This window comes from Heterodontus francisci, chromosome 18 (assembly GCF_036365525.1).
Source record: "Heterodontus francisci isolate sHetFra1 chromosome 18, sHetFra1.hap1, whole genome shotgun sequence".
Taxonomy (NCBI): Eukaryota; Metazoa; Chordata; class Chondrichthyes; order Heterodontiformes; family Heterodontidae; genus Heterodontus; species Heterodontus francisci.
The window spans coordinates 66,656,121-66,682,807 of NC_090388.1; the positions used below are offsets into that span (position 1 = coordinate 66,656,121).

The 26,687-nt window shown below is 43.6% G+C and overlaps 1 protein-coding gene across 3 annotated transcripts in view; it reads right to left on the bottom strand.

The window, feature by feature from the left end:
- pot1 (protection of telomeres 1 homolog) overlaps positions 1-26,687 on the bottom strand; it is a 399,782-nt gene that overhangs the window by 214,091 nt on the left and 159,004 nt on the right. For all 3 annotated transcript variants that reach the window (XM_068050910.1, XM_068050911.1, XM_068050912.1), the window contains exon 7: positions 23,160-23,274. In XM_068050910.1, coding sequence (XP_067907011.1) covers positions 23,160-23,274 — 115 coding nt within the window. The remainder of the gene's footprint in view (positions 1-23,159; positions 23,275-26,687) is intronic.

A 26,687-nucleotide genomic window follows, 5' to 3' on the forward strand; every position in this document is an offset into this window, starting at 1 on the left:
TACCATGTAAAGCAGCTCTCTAATTATGGCCTGTGAAAATGATTAGAATCATTTACTTGCCACAGTTGGTATCAGAAACCTCTTCCTCGGGTGTCACTGAGGCATTGTACCACCCACTGGCACCAGATGCAGCTGTTCACAATGCACCAAGGCACTGCTGCATCTTCTTGACAAAACACATCTGCATTCTCAGCATCGCCTTTTAAGTGTCCCAGTCACTGGCTAACATAGATCTTCCAAAAACCGACAAAGATACACGGTGGTTGGGAGTAACCTACTTCTGTGCAGATTAACTGTCCGGGATATATATTGTGCCCAAGATCTGATATTGGATGACATTGGGACTTCTTGCTTAAGAAAAAAACTGAAAATGCCATGACAGATGTGAAGAAATAATTAAGTAACAAGGAAAAACAGCAGCCTGTGAAATGGTGATTGACACAGAAAGTCTGGAGAAGTGGTTTCAGAAAGCATTCCAAACCTAATGAGCATGGGACCTGTATAAAACATTCCACAATGCTGCATAGGAAGGCCAACAGGATGTGAATGCAAGTGTAATTCTTCCAAATTGCCCTCCGGGCAAGCATTTCCTCACTCCATCTTATCCTGGTGCCAGCTTAATGAAAACCAGGAACTCTCACACCATGAAATGCAAGGATGAAACCTGGGCTTTTATTATTTACTATTATACACAGTTTATTTAAACCTGTTCGAAGCAGCCTGAGGTACTTCCGAGGGCCTTGATCAGGCACCATCGAAATTCAATATGCATCCCAGAGTACTTAAGGAAGCGTTCCTAGAAATACTGGATGCATTGGTGGTCATCTTCCAAGATTCTATAGACTCTGGAACAGTTCCTACAGATTGGAGGGTAGTTAATGTAACACCACTATTTAAAAAGGAAGGTAGAGAGAAAGCAGGGAATTATAGACCAGTCGGCCTGACGTCGGTAGTGGGGAAAATTCTAGAGTCCATTATCAAAGATTTTATAGCAGAGCATTTGGAGAACAGTGGCAGAATTGGGCAGAGTCAGCATGGATTTACAAAAGGGAGATCATGCTTGACAAATCTACTAGAATTCTTCGAGGATGTAACTAGTGGAGTTGATGAGGGGAGCCAGTGGATGTGATTTATTTGGACTTTCAACAAAGTCCCACATAAGAGATTAGCATGTAAAATTAAAGTGCATGGGATTGGGGGTAGTGTATTGCGATGGATAGAAAATTGGTTGGCGGATAGGAAACAAAGAATAGGGATAAATGAGTCGTTTTCCAAATGGAAGGCAGTGACTAGTGGGGTACCGCAGGGATCGGTGCTAGGACCCCAGTTATTCAAAATATACATTAATGCTTTAGAAGAGGTTCTGAATGTAATATCTCCAAATTTGCAGATGACACAAAACTGGGTGAGAGGGTGAGTTGTGCGGAGGATGCAGAGAGGCTTCAGGATGATTTGGACAAGTTGAGTGAGTGGGCTAATGCATGGCAGATGCAGTATAATGTGGATAAATGTGAGGTTATCCACTTTGGTAGCAAAAACAGGAAGGCAGATTATTATCTGAACGGCTATAAACTGAGTGAGGGGAATATGCAGCGAGACCTGGGTGTTCTCGTACACCAGTCGCTGAAGGTAAGCATGCAGGTGCAACAGGTGGTAAAAAAAGCAAATGGTATGTCGGTCTTCATAGCGAGAGGATTAGAGTACAGAAGAAGGGATGTCTTGCTACAATTATACAGGGCCTTGGTGAGGCCACACCTGGAATATTGTATGCAGTTTTGGTCTCCTTATCTGAGGAAGGTTGTTCTTGCTATAGAGGGAGTGCAGCGAAGGTTTACCAGACTGATTCCTGGGACGTATGAGGAGAGATTGAGTCGGTTAGGATTATATGCGCTGAAGTTCAGAAGAGTGAGGGGGGATATCATAGAAACCTATAAAATTCTAACAGGACTTGACAGGGTAGTTACAGGAAGGATGTTCCCGATGGTGGGGGAGTCCAGAACCAGGGGTCATAGTCTAAGGATATGGGGTAAACCTTTCAGGACTGAGATGAGGAGAAATCTCTTCACCCAGAGAGTGGTGAGCCTGTGGAATTCACTACCACAGAGAGCAGTTGAGGCCAAAACATTGAATGTTTCAAGAAGGAGCTAGATATAGCTCTTAGGTCTAAAGGGATCAAAGGGTATGGGGCAAAAGCCGGAACAGGTTACTGAGTTGGATGATCAGCCATGATCATAATGAATGGCGGAGCAGGCTCGAAGGGCCGAATGGCCTACTTCTGCTCCTATTTTCTATGTTTCAAGGGGATAAAATTCAGGATTGTCCATTCTTGGGCATTTGAGGCAGTGAACGGTAGGTGCTCCAGCTAAGTGGTTAGACTCGGGTTTGGGAGCCTCGGAGGAAGGATCGGGAGTCCTGGAGGTCGGGGTCAGGAGGGGAGAGACACCAGACGTCAGGGTCAGGATCAGGGTCTGGAGGTCGGGACTTGGAGCAGCGGCGATCCTGATAGCGATTGTGTAAGTATTGACCTTTTATTTTACATAGGCGATGCTTAGGGTTGGTTTTCCCTGAGTATAGCCAACATCAGTATAAGCCAATGTTGCAGCAGAGCTATGAAGCAGGTGCAAGATACCTTATTTGTTTCTGCAAAGGGCCTCAAGTCTGTCAAGTGTGGATAAAGGGCACCTTTTGTTTATCCTCAACCAATATGTGGCAGTGCATTTCATTGGAAGTATGCGCACAATTCATGCCTGCAATTCTGAGGCCTTAGAAGGTCATGGAGCACCTGAAAAATGGTCGCTATGGAGCCTAATCTCTCCCAAGTCTTTCATACTTACCAATTGGATTGAAAACTCTCAACTGGACTCAAAACGAGGAAATCAAGCTCTGTGTCAGCTAAGAAAAAGTTAAGAAACACAGAAAAGTAGCCAGTCAAGCTTACATTTCTGACAATAGTTCTAATTCATGGGCTGGATTTTGTGGAGGTGGTTGGGCTCCCGGTGTTGGGCTGAAAAGGTGGGGAGGAGCCCCACGTTAGCCTTTTCATGAACCACCTACCGCCACTCCCAGAGCGATCTTCCGCGCTGGGATCCCTGTCTCTTTAAATACGGAAATCCCGCCTCCTAAAGCGGCAGGCCAATCACAGGGCCGACAGCTCAGCTGTTTCAGCAGCGCCACCAATAGTGGTGACCACTGACGGTACTGCAGAGGCCTTGGACCCAGGCCCAGCGCTAGAACCCCAGACCTCAGGTAAGAGAGGCAGGGTCGCTGGGGCCAGTCTGGACGGCCCCGGCAGGGTGGACGTGAAGTCCAGTGGCATGGGGGTCCATGGAATTGGAGCTTTTGCCGGTGGGGGTCCTCCGTGGACCACAGTTTGCCCATGGAGGAGGGAGCAACCCTCCCCCAAGCCCACAGGGAGAGCGTCTCATTTTACAATGCACCCTCCCTGCATGGCAGAGGCACCTCCCACCGCTGCTTAGATCCCAGCAGCAGTGGGAAGAGGCCCTTAAGTGACCGTTAATAGGCCACTTAAGGGCCTCATTTGACCTTTGGGCTAATTGTCAGCCTATCCTGTCCCTGCCAAAAATCGCTTAGCGACTGGCCCTCCATCTCCACCTCGCGTCGTGATTCGATGGGCACTTCACCTCCGACCCCACCTCACGCGGCCCATAAAAATCCAGCTGAATAAGTGCATATTTTAAGTCTTTGCTCACCACCCTATCAAGCACATGAAGGGGTCCACAGGAAAGGACCCTGATAGTCAAATCATGATGGTGCAATTAATCAATACCTCACACTGTCCGGCTGTTACACACTGCTGAATTTTACCCATTCTTCCTATTGTTACACTTAACCCTGTATTTTACTGAGAAGGGCAAACAGTCAATTCTCCTACAGAAAGCACAAGGGTAATGAGGACTGACTTAGCCACTAATTTTACCCTCCAGGCTGTGCCAGGTTCAATCAGAACTCACCATCTGGTGCCCAGCAGCTGTCACGTTTACCCCTTCAGATCATGTGGTAGCAATTGGAGAATTTGAAAATCATACAAAAAACTTTCACAAACAGCTGTAAAATGAATCAGGTCCCAGACTACCCATTTGTGATCTTCGCATTTGTGAAGTTTCATACAATAGGGAGAATTTTAACCTCCAAAATTGGCTGGGTTTGGTTTGGGTGGGATGTAATAACATTTTTAAACCTCAAACCTGCCCACTTCTGTTTTTAACAGAGGTGAAACGGGGACGGCCAACCAACCCATTCCCAGGAGCTGCTTCACATATAAATATTTTAATGAGGCTGCATGCCTCAGATTCGGTCTCCATCTTAGGTTTAACGCTGGCCTCAGGAAACCAGTCAGCTAAGGGTAGTGTGGACTGCAGCGTGGAACAGTTAAGTGCCTTTCCTGCACTGCTTGTGGGCCAGGAGGCACAGGAACAAACCTGCCTCCCCCCACCACCCACTGGCCCCACCAAAGCTCAGACCCAGCCCCCTCCCCAACAATCCATTCTCTCCCCTGAGCCGCAATCCCCTAGGACTTGGCCTTTCTGATCTCCCCACATGCTGATATTTCTGATCCCTCCCTCCTCTGCGCTCTCCAGTTGTTGTCTACAATCTCCCCTTGACCCTTCTGATCTCCTTATCTGACCCTCTGGCCTCTGATCTCCCTCCATGCACGCACATGTCCCGGCCTTTTCAATTCCTCCCTCCCTACTCTCCATTCCTGGCTACAGCCTGGTACCGAAGGCAGACCCACCCGACAGCCAGCCAGTCTCTTAATCTGCCTGATTGAGGCAGGAAAAGGAAAAGGAGACAAAAATGTTACAGGTCCTGAAGGGAACCCACCTCCCGGTAATATCGTGTAAGAGAATGTGGTGTCTCTTACCCTGTCTCGCTATTTTTTTCTATCACTAAAATCCTCGTGCTCCCTTTCTCTTCTGCTTTTCTCTCTTTGGCCCTCTTTTGCTTCTCTTTCCTCTGTTTCTTCTTTCCATTCAGGTGTGAGGTGGTGGGTTTTGTAGCAGGCGAGTGGGACTGACTGAATAGCTCCAGGGAGAGCTAGCATGGACTTGATGGCCCGAATGGCCTCATTCTGTGCCATAAATAATTCTATTAGCCCTTCCCATCACCAAGCCATTCACTTACACTTCCTCGCACATTCGGGCTCACACAATGTCATCTTCATTCCCATCATTATCCCTATTGGTTCCTTTATGAACTATTCCCTCAAGCTTGTTATCCTCCCTGCCTCCTTGGTCAGCTATCACTCACCTCATCCTTAATCCCTTAACCTTCCAGCCAACCCACCACTCCCTGAAGGCAGCTAGAAAGAGGCCAGAGGCCCACATCACCCTCAGATCACTTTCCCTCCTACCTGTCCCTTACCTGCTATATCTTATGTTTCCCAATTCTGCTTGTTTTTCCAAATAAGATATCAAATTGAAATGAGGAAAGAAACTGCCCGTCTGTCATTCTCTCCATTTGTATGTCTCTCTGCTGACATTGCTGTCAACAAACGCAGGTGAGCTAATTACCTGGCTTTGAAATACATTTTATTGAACACTAAACTATCATTGTATGAAGAATAATATTCCTTCCCTCATCTCTCTCATCCAAGTCTCTCTCTCACTCTTCTTTCTATAGTTTATAGAGTACAAAACAAATTGGAACACAACCTTTTTTGTCGCTCTCAGTTTTACTTAAAAACACTCAGTATGAGTTTTACTTCAGCAAATCCTATGAAATTTTCTCTCTGGCCTTTGTTAAAATAATTTTGCAAGACTTTTGAACGTAAACTCCTAAAGAGAAATTATTCCTCAGTACAGCTGAAGAAACACTACTGCTGCATCCTGGGAGATGTGGCACACTCTACTTGCTCATACTGAACAATCCACATTTAGCTCACAGCTGTGGGCAAAAGACAAATCCCAGGCTCTTGGGAAAGTCTGAGGCATTCAAGTAACAAGTTGATGAAGGCAATAAAAGAAAAAATAATTCAGTGGATAAGTATGATCATGTTATTGTGAAATGTATGACTTTTTGAATTTTGTTGTTTTGCGAAACTGTTATTTTTGAAAGTGAGGGAAAAAAATTGGGTATGAAAAAGTAGTTCAGGAAGTATTTTGAACAATTTGTAACAACTTGGTGACCAGTCTAAGGAATCACAGAGTCATGGACTATCGCTACAAAACAGCAGCTATTGTGCGATCTTTTCAACACTAAAGATACTCATTACAGAGCCACCTACAGTTCTCTACCTGTCTCCTTATTACAAAAAGGATACAGGGGAGTGTAAAAAAAACAGATTTCCAAGTATGAAACCAGAACTGAGACTTTATAACTATCAGAAAAGGCTGAACAGGCTGGGCTCTTTTCTCTGAAAAGACTGAGAGGTGATCTAATAGATGTCTTTAAACATTATGAAAGGGCTTGGTAAGGTAGACATAGAAAAGATGTTTTCACTTGTTGGGGAATCCAAAACTAGGGGTTATCAACAAAGATAGTCACTAATAAATCCGGTAGGGAATTCAGGAGAAACTTCTTTACCCAGAGTGGTTAGAATGTGGAACTTGTTACCGCAAGGAGTAGTTGAGGCGACTAGCAGAGATGCATTTAAAGGTAAGCTAGATAAGCACATGAGGGAGAGAGGAATAGAAAGATATGCTCATAGGGTGAAATTAAGTAGGGGGGGGGGTGGGGAGGAGACTCATTTGGAGTATAAACAATGGCTAGTTTCTGTGCTGTACATTCTATGGAATTTTGTGTGCAGGATTATCAGGTACTTAATGAGTTTAAATGCTGCCCTGGAACTGCAGCTTCAATAACAGATTAAGTCTTCAAATGTTTTTGTTTTCATGCTTAAATTGAAGCTGTGCACAAGGAACATTTGATGAAATGTTTTAAATAATATTACATTCTTATTTTTGGGAGGATTGACACCTGCAGCAAAAACAAATGTAAACAGTTGTAAATCAGGATCATAATTTAATGGTCAGACTTTAACTTTGCTTCATATTACATTCATCAGAGTTAAATGAATGCATTATTTCATGTCAGGCGGCTATTGACGAAATATGTAGGTAAGGAACGTCTGCTGTCTTGCCTTCAACAGCAGATGGCAGATCACTACCCTGCAATCTGCTTATAAATGAAGATTAACAACATTTTCATTTCTTGACACTCTACATCTCAGTTATACTCTTGCATTCTTCCTCATTGTTACAATTTACAATGAAATGTGGATACATCTTAGCCACACTGAGAGCCAAAGCATCAGAGGAAGCTATTAGATGGATAAAAACTGCTCAGTTTTATTTTTTAATTCTCAAAGCCAACGAACCCTGGAAGCCTCCTGCCATATGCTTCATGCAAACAAACTTTAAAAAAAATTATTTTTCTCATTTGCCACACTTCACACCTCCCTAAGAACATAAGAAATATGAGCAGGAGTAGGCCATTTGACTCCTCGAGCCTGCTCTGCCATTCAATAAGATCATGACTGATCTGATTGTGGCCTTAACTCCACTTTCCTGTCTGCCCCCCGTAACTCTTTACTCTCTTGTAGATTAAAAATCTGTCTAACTCAGCCTTGAATATATTCAATGACCCAGACTCCACAATTCTTTGGGGAAGCGAATTCCAAATATTAACGACCCTCTGAGAGAAGAAATTCCTCATCTCCATCTTAGATGGAAACCCCTAATTCTGAAACCGTGTCCTCCAGTTCTAGATTTCCCCATGAGGGGAAACATCCTCTCAGCATCCAACCTGTCAAGCCCCTCAGAATCTTATATGTTTCAATAAGATCACCTCTCATTCCTCCAAACTCCAATGAGTAAAGGTCCAACCTACTCAACCTTTGCTCATAAGACAACCCCTTCATCCCAGGAATCAACCCAGTGAACCCTCTCTGAACTGCCTCCAATGCAAGTATATCCCTCCATAACTAAGGAGACCAGAACTGTACACAGTATTGTAAATGTGGTCTCACCAATCTCCTGCATAGTCGTAGCAAGACCTCCTTACTTTTATACTTCATCCTTCTTGCAATAAAAGCCAACATTCCATTTGCCTTCCTAATTACTTGCTGTACATGCATGCTAACTTTTTGTGATTCATGTACAAAGACACCCAGATCCCTCTGTACTGCAGTATTCTGTAGCCTCTCTCCATTTAAATATTTTGCTGTTCTATTCTTCCTACCAAAGTGGATAACCTCACATTTTCCCACATTATCCTCCATCTGCCATATTTTTGCCCACTCACTTAACCTAACTATATCCTTTTGCAGACTCTTTGTGTCCTCCTCACAACTGGATTTCCTACCTATCTTTATATCGTCAGCAAATTTGGCTGCAATATACTTAGTCCCTTCATTTAAGTCATTAACATAGATTGTAAATAGTTGAGGCCCAGCACTGATCCCTGTGGCTCTCCACTAGTTACAGTTTTCCAGCCTGAAAATGACTCATGTATCCCAACAGGGGAGGCGGTGGCATAGTGGTATGGTCACTGGACTAGTAACCCAGAGACCCAGGGTATTGCTCTAGGGACATGGGTTCAAATCCCACCACAGCAGAAGGTGGAATTTGAATTCAATTAATAAATCTGGAATTAAAAAGCTAGTCTAATGGTGACCATGAAACCATTGTCGATTGTTGTAAAAACCCATCTGGTTCACTAATGTCCTTTAGGTAAGGAAATCTTCTGTCCTTACCTGGTCTGGCCTACATGTGACTCCAGACCCACAGCAATGTGGTTAACTCTTACATGCCCTCTGAAATGGCCTAGCAAGCCACTCAGTTGTATCTAACCGCTATGAAGTCAATAAAAACAGCACTGTGGGTGTACCTACCCCACATGGACTGCAGCGGTTCAAGAAGACAGCTCACCACCATCTTCTCAAGGGCAATTAGGGATGGGCAATAAATGCTGGCCTGGCCAGCAATGCCCACATCCCATGAATGAATAATTAAAAAAAAAACTCTGTTTCCTGTTAGTTAGCCAATCCTCTATCCATGCTAATATATCACCCCAACATGTGCTCTTATCTTGTGTAGTAACCTTTTATGTGGCACGTTATCGAATTCCCTTTGGAAATCCAAATACAGTACATCTATTGGTTCCCCTTTATCCACCCTGCTTGTTACTTCCTCAAAGAACTCTACTAAATTTGTCAAACATGATTTCCCTTTCATAAAACCATGTTGACTCTGCCTGATTGTATTACGAATTTCTAAATGTCCTAACATTATTTCCTTAATAATAGATTCCAGCATTTTCCCAATGACAGATGTCAGGCTAACTGCCCTTTAGTTTTCGACTTTCTGTCCACCTCCTTTCTTGAGTAGAGGTATTACATTTGTGGTTTTCCAATCTGCTGGGACCTTTCCAGAATCTAAGGAACTTTGGAAGTTTCCAACCAGTGCACCCACTATCTCTGCAACCACTTCTTTTAAGACCCTAGGATGCAGGACAGCAAGTCCAGGGGACTGGGCAGCCTTTAGTCCCGTTAGTTTTCCTAGCACTATAATGCTAGTGATTGTTTTAAGTTCCTCCCTCCATCTTGCCCCCTGATTTTCTACTATTCTTGGGGTGCTATTAGTGTCTTCTATTGTGAAGACAGATACAAAATAATTGTTCAAAGTCTCTGCCATTTCCTTGTGTTACCGCCTGGTGAGGAGGAACAGATTTAATTCTTTGTATTTTAAAGTGGATGTACTGGCCAATTCAGTAGGTGCTTGATTACTTACATGCTATGATCATAACAAGAACCAACCGGACAGGTTTTCTTGTGTTTAACAAAGAAAGAGGTTAGCCTTATTGCAATCAACCAGAACTGAGTAAATAATAAACTACACGCCAACTTTCACTCCCACACACATTCTAGAGGTTCACACACACACAAATAGGTTACAGAACGGGGAAGGATCAACTGATCGAGTTAGAGTCCATTGGAAAAAAAAAAGGGTATACAGTCTGGAATTTGGTCATTCAGCTGGCTTCTAGCTAAATTTGGTGGTCTTGAGGCTTTTAGTTTGAAGAGATAGATGATTAATTCAGTGGGTCGCTTGGAGACAGCGAGGCGGATGATATCCTGCAAAGGGGTTTTTGATTGTAGCTGGAGTATGCAGAGGTGGTCAGTCAATAAACTTGGAAACTGGAATGGACAGGGAGAGAGAGGGAGAGGCAGAGACCAAGACCCCCACTTGAGTCTGCATGTGTCAGAGTCCAGGTGCTTCTCCTTGCTGCAGAGAAACACCAGCTTAAAACCACCAATATTGGGGGGGGGGGGGGGTGCGCTTGACACATGACAGTCACCCAGTGATTCAAGCATGGTGGTTTAGCAATGTACTTCTTCTTGGTAAACTCCCTTAAACCTCCTGGGTCTTGGCTCTTGTTGGGATGAGCAGGCATCTTGTCTCCACCTCACAGGTCTTGCAAGGTAGGATACAGTGTTGCAAATTAGGTAACCATCTTAAGCTACTATCAAAGTCATCTTTTATCTGTTCCTTTTTAAATTTCTTTTTAAAAAATAGATAAAGTCAGTGGATTAAAGAAAATTATCATTCAACAAAGTACGTTGGTGTGACACTTGTTTCCCATTATTAATTCTCCAGTCTCATCTTCTAAGGGACCAATGTTTACTTTAGCCACTCTCTTACTTTTTATATATTTGTGGAAGCTCTTACTGTCTATATTTCTTGCTAGTTTACTCTCATATTCTAATTTCTCCCTCTTTTAAGTCATTCTTTGCTGGTTTCAAAAATTTTCCCAATCTTCTGGCCTACCACTAATCTTTGTAAAATTGTACGCCTTTTCTCTTAATTTGATACCATCTTTAACTTACTTAGTTAGCCATGGATGGTTCATCCTTCTCGTAAAAACTTTCTTCCTGAATGGAATATCTTTGTTACGAGTAATGAAATATCTCCTTAAATGTCTGCCACTGCTTCTCTACCATCTTATCTATTAACCTATTTTCCCGATTGTCATGGTCCTGTAGTTTTTTTTTCAGAATATGCGGTTTACCTTTAAGGCTTGCACGGGATCAGTATTGCTTTAAGAGCCAGCAAGCCTTAGGAGTTATAGGAAGGTACATTTTTGTTGCCTTAGAAACAGCCATTTGGAAACTGCGATTCAAAGGGTGCATTCTCGTTACCATAGATATAGTCACTGGGAGTGAGCCTGATGCGATATATTTGTTTCAATTCAGTTTGAACTGGCTTTTAGTGGAGACAGTTCATCCTAACTAAACACAGACACACACAGAAGACAGACAGCTGTGGTGTCAGAACTGAAAAAGAGCTCTCAACCATTTAAACTGAAGGAAATAGGATTTTTGTCTGTTTAATTATTATCTCTCGAAATTCTAAAAAGTCAAGCCAAAACAGAGATCTCTGGTAATTTAAATTGAAGAAAGGGAAGTTAGAATGTGACAATCTTTTATCCCTCAAAAACTCTAAAGTCAGATTGATTCTGTTGAATGTATTTGCAAGTCGGCACAATGGCGCAGTGGTTAGCACCGCAGCCTCACAGTTCCAGGGACCCGGGTTCGATTCTGGGTACTGCCTGTGCGGAGTTTGCAAGTTCTCCCTGTGACTGCGTGGGTTTTCGCCGGGTGCTCCGGTTTCCTCCCACAGCCAAAGACTTGCAGGTTGATAGGTAAATTGGCCATTATCAATTGTCCCTAGTGTAGGTAGGTGGTAGGGAATATGGGATTACTGGAAGGTTAGTATAAATGGGTGGTTGTTGGTCGGCACAGACTTGGTGGGCCGAAGGGCCTGTTTCAGTGCTGTATCTCTAAATAAATAAATAAAGTCGTTAATTGTTGAAATTCACTGTACTTCGAACAACATTGGACTGTAAATTTGCAAGGACTCTAACTTTTCTATTTTTAAATATTCATAGTGTTTAAGAATTTAGTTCTTTTAATTAAAGAGTTAATTGTTGATTTAAAGACACCTGGTTTGGTTAGCCTCATTCAGGGGTTAATAGATGGTACAATTTGGTGGGTCTTTCTTTAATTTGTAAAGTTTTAAAATGATATGTTAGTCGATCTGTGGAACGGCTGGATTGAATTAACAGTGGGTTGGTCCCACCACAATCAGAATCGTATATTTTGATTGGGGGACTTTGACAGGAGCAGTCAAAAATAACACAATCCACTGTAGCCAAACTCTGTCTTCATACGGGCATGCTCATGGGAAGTGCAGCAGTGGAAATACAAAAAATAAACTGAACAATTTAAAATGGCTAGTACACTTGCCTTCAATAAGATGGAGGATAAAGTCACATGACACATACTTTCTCCGCCATTGAAATACACATCCACGTCTGCTGGAATTGAAACTCATTAACCCCATCTGCACTGAAATTAAACAGATCATCACATATGTATGTGAGCTATCCACAAATTGAACTAAAACAAAGGTACTCTCAGGCACTCCATCTCCAGCTTACAATCCCTACAATAAAGAATGAATATTCTTCAATCTTTTCAAAATGGGCTGAGGTCAGAAGCCATTGTATAGCCCCTTCGGAACCAAAAGCCTAAAATCACATGGGCGAAACTGACTCTTTATGAATTTACATTTAAAGGTAACCTTTTTCGAGAACAAAGGAAGTCATTCAGTCATCAAAACATGGGATCACCAGCCACAGAGAGAACATTGAAAGCCACAAGGCTGAGAGAGAAAGAGATCAATTCCAGCGAAGACAGTTGAATCCTACTGAGTCAAGTTGGCAACCAACTACAACAGAGACATAAGAGAATGCCTTTTAAACAACTCCTTCACCTGTGAAAATTGAACTAAGAAATACCAGCACTGTCTTTGAACTGAAGTGTTGACTGCCAGGAGACTTCAGCAAGCTAGTAAGGGCAAGGCAACCAGCAAACGGGCCTGCAACTTTAAAACTTACCTTCCAAAAGGATCCTACAAGGTTTTCCTGAAAACAGCAGACTCTTACACCTTGAACTCTTAAGACCTTTTACTCTTTACCTTCTATCTATCTTTTCTTGAGCGTGCATGAGAGAGTGAATGTGTGCATGGGTGGCATTGTGAACACTGACTGATTATTGTTCAATAAATATTTAATCTTCTGTTTTTAAACTCACGAGAAAACCTGTCACTGTCTGTTTATTTGGCCAACAAAACACGGGTTGAAACACCAGTTTAAACTGTTATGGTCAAGTGAGGAAGGGTCGAAGGCATTCCCTCTCCACGTTAGACCACAACAGGTTTAATTCTTTCTTAAAGGGAATGTGCTGGCCAATTCAGTTGGTGTTTGATTACATACTTGCTATGATCATAACAATCGGACAGGTTTTCTTGAGTTACCAAAGAGTCAGGCAAGCCCTGCACCTGCCAAGAATGAGGAAAATTAATTTTGCCACATAAACATTGATTTTAAACTGTTGATGGTGAAGAAAGACTTGCTTTAAAAAACAACTGGAGACTTTGGCTGGAGAGATACATTAGCATACCAACAGGCAGTACTTCAAAAGGACAACAGAGATATTACCTGCTCCAATTTATTCCACAATGGACTTTTGATTACCAGACATTGAAGGTGGAAAGACTAGCATTCCAGGTTAACTGCTAAGATGGCCGAATACTCAAACAGACTACTTACAAAAGAACTACAGTGAGCTCAAAGCACAGTAAACAAGAAACTGTTCTGATATTGCCTCAAACCTCTCCATTTTATTTTTCTTCTGCTCTTCTCTTTTCTGTCTCTATTTGCATGTAACACGTGTGCATGTTAGCATGGGTGTGCCATATATCCGTAGGCGTTAACCGTATTAGAGTTTAAGTTTAAGGTTTAATAAATTTCACTTTTCTTCCTTAAGCCCAAGAAAGCCTGTTTATGCTCATTACTTTGTCTTATAATTGGAAAGCGGTGAACAAGGGTTCACCAAGGGGGGAGCTCAAAACACAATGTTTTTAAAAATCAAACCCTGTTACAATAAGGCCAGGTGAAGGCGGTAAAAGACCCGTAAACACCTTTCATACCTGGTTGTAACAGAAGTTTGGGCACTAGCATCTGGAATTTTACCCACAGATGTACGAGTGAAATTGGAAGCGGGAAGCCAAATTGTTCCCAATTAAAAAGAGCAAATTTGAATACAGGTTTTCTTGTGGTTGTGTGTGATTGAAAACTAACATGTCTGCAACTGAGGCTAGTAGTTCTCCAAGCCAGGGTGAAGTAACTTGGGATAAGTTAAAAGTACTGTCCATGGAGGAGTTGAGAAAAATGGCTGAGCAGTGTGGGATCACTGTATATGGCTAGGTGAGGAAGTCTGAACTCCTAGCTAGTGGCCAACCATTTTTCCCTTGAATCTGTTGAAGCAGAAGCAGTGTTAGAAGCAGAATCCAATACGGTATTGCCAGCAAAGATAAAATTGGAACTGAGGAAACTTGAATTTGAGGAAAGGGAGAGGGAGAAAAAGAGAGCCTTCGAAAAGGAATGTGAAGAAAATAAAAGGCAGGAGAGAGAGAGAGAAAGAATATTCTGGAAAGAAAGCGAAGAAAGAGAGTTGAAGTACTTGGGTGACAGAATAACTGCAGTGAAAGCATGGCCAATTTGGTGGCGCAGAATTCAGGGCTGTGTATGAGATTGCTAAAACTCGCTCCATTAATTCCAAAATTCAATGAGGAAGATGTGGAAGTCTTTTTTGTGTCCTTTGAGAAACTAGTAAGGCAGCTAAAATGGCCAGCTGAGACCTGGTCTCTTTTAATAAAAAGCAATTTAATTGGAAAAGCCCATGAGGTTTATTCCTTGTTGCCAGATGAGAGTTCATCAAATTATGAACTGACCAAAAATGCTATCCTCAGGGCATATGAATTAGTACCCAAAGCCTACCGCCAAAAGTTTAGAACCCTCAAAAAGCAAGCCAATCTAACGTATCTGGAGTTTGGAAGAAGTAAACAGCTGGCTTTTGACCAATGGCTGAGGGCTTTAAAAATACAGCTCAGCTATGAGATTCACAGAGAAGTATTCCTGTTAGCGGAATTTAAAAACTCTCTCCCATTCTCAATAAAGACACTTGTTGAGGAGCAGCGGGTTCAGGGAGCCCGGCAAGCGGCCGTTATGGCTGATAAGTTTACTTTAATTTATAAGTCGGTTTCCCGGGGAGAACCTTTCCTAATCACCCCCACAAATCCGAAAAGGACAAAGGCTGGGAAGGTGATCGAAGCCCAGGCAGTCCTGGGAGAGAAAGAAAAGCAGGAGACACAGGGGGCCCACCTCCAGCCAAAAAGGAAGGTGCTGTGAGCAAGAGTGAGTCCCGGAGACCTGTGTGCTTCCAATGTAATAAGGCAGGGAATTTAAGAGCTAACTGCTGGAAACTAAAGGGAAAACGGGTAGGGTTAATCAGGGCACACCTGCTCAATGAAGACAGGACCCTGATGGAAAACACATTACAAGCTGTGGCTTTAACTGCAGTAAGAGTGCAACCCAGGAAGCTTACTACGGCCAGTGCAGGAAAAGTTAATAGGATTCCTGAAGGTTATCAGGGTTTTGAGTTTGAAGGGAAAGTAACCCCATGTCCCTCGAGTGGGACAAGCAAACCCATAGTAATTCTCAGGGACACAGGGGCAACTAGATCCCTTTTACTAGGAAAAGGCTTGACCTTTCCCCCAGAGAGTGCAATGAACACTAAAATGGTGGTGAATGGTATTGGAGGGCAGTGCATGCCTGTACCTGTACACCGGGTGCACCTGGAGTGGGACCTAGTTTCAGGACTGGTAACCATAGGGATTGTCCCTAGTTTGCCTGTGGATGGGGTTGACCTGCTCCTAGGTAATGATCTAGTGGGGTTAAAGGTGGTGGCCTCCCCCCCTCCCCCAGTAGTGAAAGAAAGACCGCAGGAGGTCAGAGAGACAGGGCGGTGGCAGGAGGTGGTTCCCTGCAGAGTCTCTGAATGTGTAATGGATCAGGCCATGATCAAACCAGCTCCCAAGAGGAGACTCCATTGGCACTGCAGGCAAATGACCATGAGGTCTGCCTGTCGGAGACTTTCCTTGGAAAGTTAGGAGACCCAGGGAATGAATTAAATGGATTTTCCCTCGGTGAGGCTCAGCGAGCCAACCCAGTATTGCGAGAGTTAGCACAGGCTGCCCAGTGTGAAAGTGAAGCAGAGGGAGTCTCTGATTGCCAATATTTAAAGAATGAGGTACTGATGAGGAAATGGAGTTCTCCTCACAGACCTGAGGGCAAGGAGTGGACAGTACTTCACCAGTTGGTGGTGCCACTGAGATACCGGGTAGAAATATTAAAAAGGGCCCACAAGACTACAGTGGCTGTACATGCCGGTATATGAAAGACCAAAGCCTGCATAAGACAGCAGTTTGATTGATCAAAACTCCACAAAGATGTGGTGGAGTACTGCAGGAGTTGCCACATGTGCCAGGTTGAGGGAAAACCCTAACCTACAGTGAAACCTGCACCCCTAAGTCCTGTACCAGTGTTAGGAGGACCCTCCAGTAAAGGGCTGGTGAACTGTAAGGGACCCCCGCCAAGAACAAAAGGGGATAAGCAGGCATATGGCTGGCAAAAGTTTAGAAAGAGAAGGGGGAAAAGTGACCAAGAGGGCAGGTTAAAGGAAGTCAGGGAAGAATCCTGAATGAAAACCCCTACTGTCCAGTCAACCAACCCCAAAAATTGTGAAAGGATAGACCCCACAACCTCCTATGTAAATGCAGACTCTAGAAGCACCCCACCAGAGTTGCTAACAGCATCTACAGGAACCTGCAGAGACAAAGAGAGACCTTTCGGGGGCATGGAAACCATGCGGGTGATGCCTCTCCTAGTTGAAGTGTCACAGGAGAGTGCAGTTAAGTCTGCACAAATACCTGCAGGTAGGAGTGTCCCAGAGAACAAAGGGGAGAGTAACAAAGACTTTCCCCCCCCGCCCCCACAGTCAGAGGAAAAGGGAACCACCCATCGCCTGAGGTCAAACGTCTTTGCATGACTCAGAGTTCAGGATAGACCCTCCCACTACTAACTCTCCTGAGGAAAAAAAGGGGAAATTAAAGCAGCCCTGGCATCCAGAAAATATCATTTTTAATAGGCTTTAAGATTGGTGAATGAATGGAAACGAATGAGAGAAATGCATGGATTTTCTTTCAATATCTTATATTTCTCTCAAACCCTGTAATAAAATGCGTTGTTTTTCTTCAAATTGCATGTCATTCCCCTGGATATGGAGGTGTCAGGCAAGCCCCCCACCTGTCAAGAATGAGGAAAATTAATTTCACCACATTAACAATGATTTTAAATTGTTGATGAAGAAAGAATTTGCTTTAAAAAACAATTGGAGACTTTAGCTGGAGAGAGACATTAGCATATCAACAGACAATACTTCAAAGGACAACATCGCTATTCCCTGCTCCAATTTAATCCACAATGTACTTTTGATTACCAGATGTTGAAGATGGAAAGGCTACCATTCCAGGTAGACTGCTTAGATGGCCGAATACTCAAACAGACGTGGTCGGACCAGTTTGGTCACATAACTGGCTGACTGTTGGAATTTTTTGAATTTGAACATCCAACAGGGATTTTGAACTCAGAAAGCTGTTTTCTCCTGGTCTGAGAACACGTCTCTCCTATCTGCTCTCATCTTGTTCTCGCCAGCTTCAGAAACCACCGAAGACACATGAACCCCAAGAGAGAAAAGTCTCCTACAGTGAACGAGGTTCAAGAAGAATAGTGGGCCCCAGCAAAAAGCAAGACTACTTATAAAAGGACTACAGTGAGCTCGAAGCACAGTAAACATGAAACTCTTCTGCTACTGCCTCAAACCTCTCCATTTTACTTTTTTTCTGCTCTTTTCTGTCCCTATTTGCATGTGTATCGCGTGCGCATGCTAGCGTGGGCACGTCATATATCCGTAGGCGTTAACCGTATTAGAGTTTAAGTTTAAGGTTTAATAAATGTCATTTTTCTTCTTTAAGCCTAAGAAAGCCTGTTTATGCTCATTTCTTTTCCTTATAATTGGAAAGTGGTGAACAAGGATTCACCAAGGGGGAGCTCAAAACACTGTGTTTAAAAATCAAACCCTGTTACAATAAGACCAAGTGAAGACAGCAAAAGACCCCTAGACACCTTTCTCACCTGGTCATAACAAAACAAAGAGGTTAACTTTACTGTACAAAACTAATAAACAAGGCGTCAACTTTCCCTCTCACACATACACTAAAGGTTTACACACACACACATAGGTTCCAGAGTGAGGAAAGGTAGATTGGTTGAGTTAGAGTCCACAGAATAAAGGGGCATCCGGTCTGCGGCATTTGGTGATTCGGCTGGCTTCTGGCTGAATTCGATGGTCCTGAAGCTTTTAGTTTTAAGAGGTAGATGACTGGTTCGGTGGATCTCTTGGAGATAGCAATGCAGATGATTTCCTCCAATGTGGTTTCTGATTGTAGCGGAGTATGCAAAGGTGGTCAGTCAACAAGCAGGATTTGAAAGCTTTCAAGCTGGAATGGAGGGAGATAGAAAGAGGGAGATAGAAAGAGAGAGAGAGAGAGAGACCCACATTAGGGTCTGCTCATGTCAGAGTCCAGTTGCTTCTCCTCTGCTGCAGAGAAAAACACTCGCTTAAAAAGCACAGATGGAGAGGGGCTTGTCACAAGACTGTCACTCAGTGATTCAAACATAACAGTTAGCAGTATTTCTCTGCTTGCTGAAAGTACAGGTAGTTCCTTTAAACTTCATGGGTCCTGGTTTTTGCTGGGAAATGCACAGACATTTTGTCTCCTTCCTCACAGTCCTATGCAACATAGCATACAGTGTAGCAAATGAGGTGATCATATTAAGCCGCCAGCAGTCATCTTTTTTAAATGCCCTTTTTAAAGTTATTCAAAAATAAATAAGTTCAGATCTCCAGTCAGTGGACCAAAGAAAATTATCATTCAACAAAACACACTGAAGTAACAAAACAAAAACACTATCTGTGATCAGTTGGAAGTGACATTGGAAACCAGCCATGCCATTTCCCATCTGTCCATAATAATGCCTTTGTAACTGCCTTTATTTAAGGCACTAGTTTCAGACTCAAGGTTCTCACCTTCAAACTTAATTTGAAATTTTATCATGTTATGATCCCTCTTCCCAAGAGGATCCCTTACAATGAGATTAATTAATCCTGTCTCATTGCACATTATTAAGTCTAAAATAGCTAGTTCCCTGGTTGGTTCCAAAAAAACTATCCCGAATACACTCCATGAACTTGTCCTCAAGGCTACCTTTGCCAATTCAATTTGTCCAATCGATATGCAGATTAAAATTGCCCATTATTGCAGTACATTACTTACAAGCCCCCATTATTTCTTGATTTATACTCTGTCCTACAGTGTAGCTACTGTTAGGGCGCCTATAAACTACTCCCAGCAGTGACATATTTCCAGCTAATGACAATCACCAACAAGACTGACTCTAACCATCTCCCCTTGACATTCAACGGCATTTCCATTGTCAAATCTCCCACTATCAACATTCTGGGAATAACTATTGACCAGAAACTGAACTGGACCAGCCACATAAATACTGTAGTTACCACAGCAGATCAGAGGCTAGGAATTCTGTGACGAGTAACTCACCTCCTGACTCCCCAAAACCTGTCCACCATCTTCAAGCCACAAGTCAGGAGTGCGATGGAATATTCTCCACTTGCCTGGATGAGTACGGCTCCAACAAGACTGAAGAAGCTCAATACCATCCAAGACAGAGCAGCCCACTTGACTGGCACCCCATCCACCCCAGGCGCACATGCACCATCGACAAGATGCACTGCAGCAACTCGCCAAGGCTTCTTCGACCTTCCAAACTACGAACTCTACCACCTAAAAGGACAAGGGCAGCATGTGCCTGGGAACATTACCAGCTCCAAGTTCCCCTCCAAGTCACACATCATCCTGACACGGAAATAAATCACCATTCCTTCACTGCTGCTGGGTCAAAATCCTGGAACGCCCTCCCGAACAGCACTGTGTGTTTAGCAACATGACATGGACTGCAGCAGTTGAAGAAAGCAGCTCACCAATTAGGGTTGGCCAATAAATGTTGGCCTTGCCAGTGATACCCACATCCAATGAACAAATTAAAAAAAGGAAATCATACCTGCCAATCAACAGTTTATTCTTCCACAATGCAAACCAACTAAGATCCATCATGTGCTTCAAATATGAATGTCCATCTAAAAATCTGGATCCTTGTATCCTAGGCTGAGCCAAAACTCCAAGACTGCAGTTGCTGGACTGCTCATTACAAATGCATCCAGTATTGCAGCCCCCCGATGGCAACAGGTAAATACACTATCAACACTATCTAATATGCTAAAGAGCCTTACAGTCCATAAAGACTCCAGTTTCAATTCTCAGTCTCTGATGAGTGCACTGATTTTGAGGGGGGGGGGGCGCGCGGCGGGCGTGAGGTAAAGGTGGAGGGGGGGTGAGGAAAAGGGGAAGGGGGGACGAGAGGAAAAGGGGGAACAAGAGAGGAAAGGGAGGTGGGGAAGAGGAAAGGGAGGGGGGGTGAGAGGAAAGGGAGGGGGGGTGAGAGGGAGGGGGGGTGAGAGGAAAGGGAGGGGGGGTGAGAGGAAAGGGAGGGGGGGTGAGAGGAAAGGGAGGAGGGGTGAGAGGAAAGGGGGAGGGGTGAGAGGAAAGGGGGAGGGGTGAGAGGAAAGGGGGAGGGGTGAGAGGAAAGGGGGAGGGGTGAGAGGAAAGGGGGAGGGGTGAGAGGAAAGGGGGAGGGGTGAGAGGAAAGGGGGAGGGGTGAGAGGAAAGGGGGAGGGGTGAGAGGAAAGGGGGAGGGGTGAGAGGAAAGGGGGAGGGGTGAGAGGAAAGGGGGAGGGGTGAGAGGAAAGGGGGAGGGGTGAGAGGAAAGGGGGAGGGGTGAGAGGAAAGGGGGAGGGGTGAGAGGAAAGGGGGAGGGGTGAGAGGAAAGGGGGAGGGGTGAGAGGAAAGGGGGAGGGGTGAGAGGAAAGGGGGAGGGGTGAGAGGAAAGGGGGAGGGGTGAGAGGAAAGGGGGAGGGGTGAGAGGAAAGGGGGAGGGGTGAGAGGAAAGGGGGAGGGGTGAGAGGAAAGGGGGAGGGGTGAGAGGAAAGGGGGAGGAGTGAGAGGAAAGGGGAGGGGGAGAGGAAAGGGGAGGGGGAGAGGAAAGGGGAGGGGGAGAGGAAAGGGGAGGGGGAGAGGAAAGGGGAGGGGGAGAGGAAAGGGGGAGGGGTGAGAGGAAAGGGGGAGGGGTGAGAGGAAAGGGGGAGGGGTGAAAGGAAAGGGGGAGGGGTGAGAGGAAAGGGGGAGGGGTGAGAGGAAAGGGGGAGGGGTGAGAGGAAAGGGGGAGGGGTGAGAGGAAAGGGGGAGGGGTGAGAGGAAAGGGGGAGGGGTGAGAGGAAAGGGGGAGGGGTGAGAGGAAAGGGGGAGGGGTGAGAGGAAAGGGGGAGGGGTGAGAGGAAAGGGGGAGGGGTGAGAGGAAAGGGGGAGGGGTGAGAGGAAAGGGGGAGGGGTGAGTGGAAAGGGGGAGGGGTGAGAGGAAAGGGGGAGGGGTGAGAGGAAAGGGGGAGGTGTGAGAGGAAAGGGGGAGGTGTGAGAGGAAAGGGGGAGGTGTGAGAGGAAAGGGGGAGGGGTGAGGGGGATGTGAGAGGAAAGGGAGAGGGGTGAGAGGAAAGGGGGAGGGGTGAGAGGAAAGGGGGGGTGAGAGGAAAGGGGGAGGGGTGAGAGGAAAGGGGGAGGGGTGAGAGGAAAGGGGGAGGGGTGAGAGGAAAGGGGGAGGGGTGAGAGGAAAGGGGGAGGGGTGAGAGGAAAGGGGGAGGGGTGAGAGGAAAGGGGGAGGGGTGAGAGGAAAGGGGGATGGGTGAGAGGAAAGGGGGAGGGGTGAGAGGAAAGGGGGAGGGGTGAGAGGAAAGGGGGAGGGGTGAGAGGAAAGGGGGAGGGGTGAGAGGAAAGGGGGAGGGGTGAGAGGAAAGAGGGGGATGTGAGAGGAAAGAGGGGGATGTGAGAGGAAAGGGGGGGATGTGAGAGGAAAGGGGGAGTGGTGAGAGGAAAGAGGGGGTCGAGAGGATGGACTTCAGAAAACCTTTTGAAATACTTGCAATAATTTCCAGCTAGCTACTTATTTTTAGTATCTAATACCTACTTTCAGAGCAAACTGATGTTACCAATGTAATGCTGAGGAAGCTAGAAAATCCTAATATACAAGGTTCTGCATCGCTAATTAAAACTGAATTTGTGCAAGCAAAGCTTGAACTGTGTTTTGATATCAGCATATGAAATAATTGGACACAGTACCCCAAAGCAAGAGACTGAATTCGTTCTCAATCTATTCATAGTCAGTGATCACCCTAACTAATCCAGCTGCCCATAAGTAAGGCAGCAATTCCATCAAACAACACTGCTTAAGAGCAGTCAGTAAAAATTACAAAATATTAAGTCAAGCAAATGCATCCTTTTATTTTTACTTTCAACCGTAAATGTAACGTTTTCCATCAAAACATTAACTTGACTGTACAAGCTTCCATATATCATTTACTCAATGGATATATTTCTGCAACCCTTATATACATTAACCATGTGTAATGTATATAATTTTATATACCAGATAATCTTGGACAATATAGGAATGCATATTTTTACTAAGTGAATACCAGGGTTGAGAGGCTTCAGTTATCATAAGAGACTAGAAAAACAGAGGCTCTTTTCACAAGAACAGTAGAGGGCAAATGGAGATCTGATAGAGGGGTTCAAAATTATAAGGGGTTTTTATAAAAGGTAAACAGGAAGAAGCTATTTTCACTGGTTGATGAGTCAGTAACTGGAAGCTATTTAGCAGAGCGTGGGATGCCCTAGTAGAAACAGTGGTGAGGCAGAATCCATAATAGCTTTTTAAAGCAAAATAGATACATCTTTGAAAGAGAACAATTTGGAAGGATATGAAGAAAGAGCAGGGGAATAGGATAAGTGGGTGGCTCTTTTAGACAGCTGATACTGGTGCAATAGACTGTCACATTAAGATTCCTTCAGTGCTGTATAATTCTATGATTCTTCTTTGACCATACATATATAATTCTTACACACCTTATATACTTCAACTATATATAATGTTACACTTTTACTTACCTATACACTTTGACCACATATAAACGGCATATTCTTACATACCTGTACCTTTGCTGCGATATGGAGGCTTGAAGAATTTCACAACACCATATACATTTACAGTAACTCCATCTTTGATCTTATTTAGCGGTACATAAGTATAATCCTGTATTCCGACCTAAAGAATGCATGAAAATAACATGAGTCACAACAGGGAATGTTGTACTGTAACACAGGCAGGAATCATACAGCACAAATTAATGGCCAACATAGACTTAAAAAGAGCTTGGTTAATAGACTGTTTGTTACATACTCCTGTCGATGTGGGATCACAAAGGTAATTCCATTACTTCAAGAAAATGGAACCACCTTGTTTTGGACACAGCTGTTCATTACCTTTTAGTGCAAAAACCACATGAACCAACATAAAACCACATAATGAACCTTGAAGATAAAAAGCTGTTCAAAGCTACTGATCGATAAGAGAAAAAAAAGATCAAGAGCCCCCTGGCAGCCCCGAAGACACAGGAATGACTCACTATTCACTCACTATTATGTCCACAATGTGCAAAACTTAGAAATCAATGTATTTATATAAAACTTTCAAGTATTGCAATAACTATGTTTACCTTCTGTTTTCTTTAAAAATCATTAAAATATTTAAAAAATTTGATGAACTCTCACTTAAAATTCTCAAAAAAATAAACAAAAAGACACACAAGTGAGCCAGCCATTAACCTGATTTCATATCTCTGTCCTTCGATTAGAATGTGCACAACATGTACTTCCAAGTATGGAAAGGTCTTTGAAGAGAAATTTGAAATTTTAAGTTATAAATAAAACTGCCGAGATGATGTACCTACCCATTACGATGAAGTCCCTTACAGCCCTCCACTAAAAAGAAGAACTTCCATTTATATAGCACCTTTCACAGCTTCAGATTGTCTCAAAGCGCTTTACAGCCAATGAAGTACTTTTGAAGTGCAGTCACTGTTGTGATGTGGGAATCATGGCAGCCAATTTGCACACAGCAAGGTCCCAATAACAGCAATGTGACAATGACCAGATTATTTAATGATCTTAGTTGAGAGATAAACATTGGCCAGGCCATCGAGAAGAGCTCATTTGATATTCCTTAAATAGTGCCATAGGATCGTTTACATCCATCTGAGAGGGAAGACGAGGCCTCAGTTTAACATCCATCTAAAACATGGCACCTCCTTCAACACTGCACTTTAATGTCAGCCTGTATTATGTGCTTGAATCTCTGGAGTGGGACTTGAATCCACAATCTTCTGACTCAGAGGAGAGAATGCTGCCATTGAACCACAGTTGGCACTCTCTATAGTATGATAAATAACCTAGCCTGCACTTCTTTCCAGAAGGTTTATACAAGACTCTAGTTGTCAACTCCACAACGGAGCGATAAGCGGATCAAAAGGTAAGATGAGAATATACCACCATTTGCTTCAGATACTATATGGACAGTGGCCCAACCCAATGAGACCCAGACCACAGAGTGTAGCTCATAATCAACTCTACCCCATGAATTTTCATCCCACCCCTGTGATGACCACACAAGCACCGTGATCCTGAATTATGTAATACTACTGTAACAATATGCTATTTTACACCCAGTCACATCATCACACCAAAAGTTGCATGATTTCTGTTAAAATCAAATCTTATTGCTTTCACCATGCAAACACGGGTGACCTTGCTCCATCTTATCCTGACACTAAGGATGCTTGATGTGGCAATAAGGATTTTTTTTAATGAATTGCTTGCGTGACACACTTGTGCCTGAGGTGCATCATCATTTGCACTCATTAAAACTGGAAATAAAGCAGTGCTTTTAATAGCGCAGCACATTGCTATCCACTAACTGTTACAGTATCATGAAATGCAAGCATTAGCAGCCTACTAATGCCACAAGCAAATGCACCACTTGGATTGCACGATGACAGGTACTTCAAGAATCAGTTACAAGTTACTGGTATTTTTGCAGTTTCTCTTCAAAATCCAGCACACACCAAGTTCCAAAACCTAATTGGAACCATTGGGAAGGCTGAGTGCAGGCGACATGCTTATCCTAATGGTAGTACAGAAAATCTGAAGGGATTCTTAATTCATCGTATCCATCTACACTCCCACCAATACCACATAAAGCTCAGAGTAGGGATCACGATTCAATTCCGTAAAATTATCCAATTTATCTTTCTAATAGAAATTACTTGAAGCTAAACAAACATATCCTGTTTGTATATCTGACTGAATGGGGAATTTCGTACATTGCAACAAAGTAGCATTTAAAACATTCCACGCTGAAGTTTAAGGGACAATTGTACAGTTTTAAAATGCAGCTTCAGAACAGACTAGAGTTATTGTACGACAGGACACAAACCGAATGACGCAAGTCTACTGACTTGAGATGGTCTCAACATCTCCTAGTTGTGGTGCATGTTGGGGTCAGATTTGGATTCAACACAGTTTTCCTACCACTTCTGCATTTGTGCAGATTCAAAATCACTTGACATTCATGAATGTCTGATGGTATAATGACAGCCATACATCTATCAGATCAATTTGAATTAACTGCAGTGTTTCACTTAAATTTATTGTGATGACTTTAGCTTTGATCATGCTTACACTGCTCCAGGATGTTGGTTTGGACTTGAATCCAACTGCCAAAATTTTTCAGCCAAATCAATTAGACCATCTCAGGGAATATTCGAGTTTCACTGGCTTGGAATTTGCAGGCAGTTTCGCAGTTGAATCAGTGCTTGCAATGCCAGTGTCTGTTTATAACATGGTGCCATGATCTACAAGCACCGTACCCTCATAACTACTCAATATTCAACACATTGTGTGTTGCATCTTTCTAGATTGTCGCCTTTCTGTAATCTTTTTCGCAAGTGCCACCAATTCTCTCACATTCATGGAGAATTCTCACACAGAAGATCGCACTGTGTCTCTAATCCCTTCTATTTATCTTGTTGTATATCACAGGCGAGTGAGGCAATGTGAGACGATGGAGGAACAGCTATCCAAGCATTCATAGCAATAGAGGAAAATCATCTTGGAAAATGATAAACTCTACAGTGATAATAGAAATCTTCCTTTAGCACACTGAATGACGGATTAGCTTTGCCGCCCCCAGCTTTCTCTCCTCTTTCACTTGCAAATCCACAGCCAGATGGGTTGTGAAGGCAGAAAGAGAAAGATAGTTAAAGGGATACAGAAATAGTATGGTAGGTGGCTCACGACTGAAAATCTCACAGCTAGGATTTGTCCATTTAGTGACAGCTCTGCTCAAGAGCCCCAGTTGGAATGCTATTTATCTGTTTATTGTTCCCTGTATTTATTATGAATTTACTGTATTGATTCAGCTGCAAAGGATGGATTGCTTAAGTTATCCATCTGTTTTTCTGCAAAAAGTTCAGTTCGACTAGTGTGCCCACATGGTTGATCTTTTGCTTGTTTGGTTTGCTTTGCTTAGCCAGTTAACCACTGCTGTTTCGGTTATCTTTGAACTTAGTATTTCAGTTTAACTTAGTCAGTCTGAGAAACGTTGCTTGTGAACAACTGTTG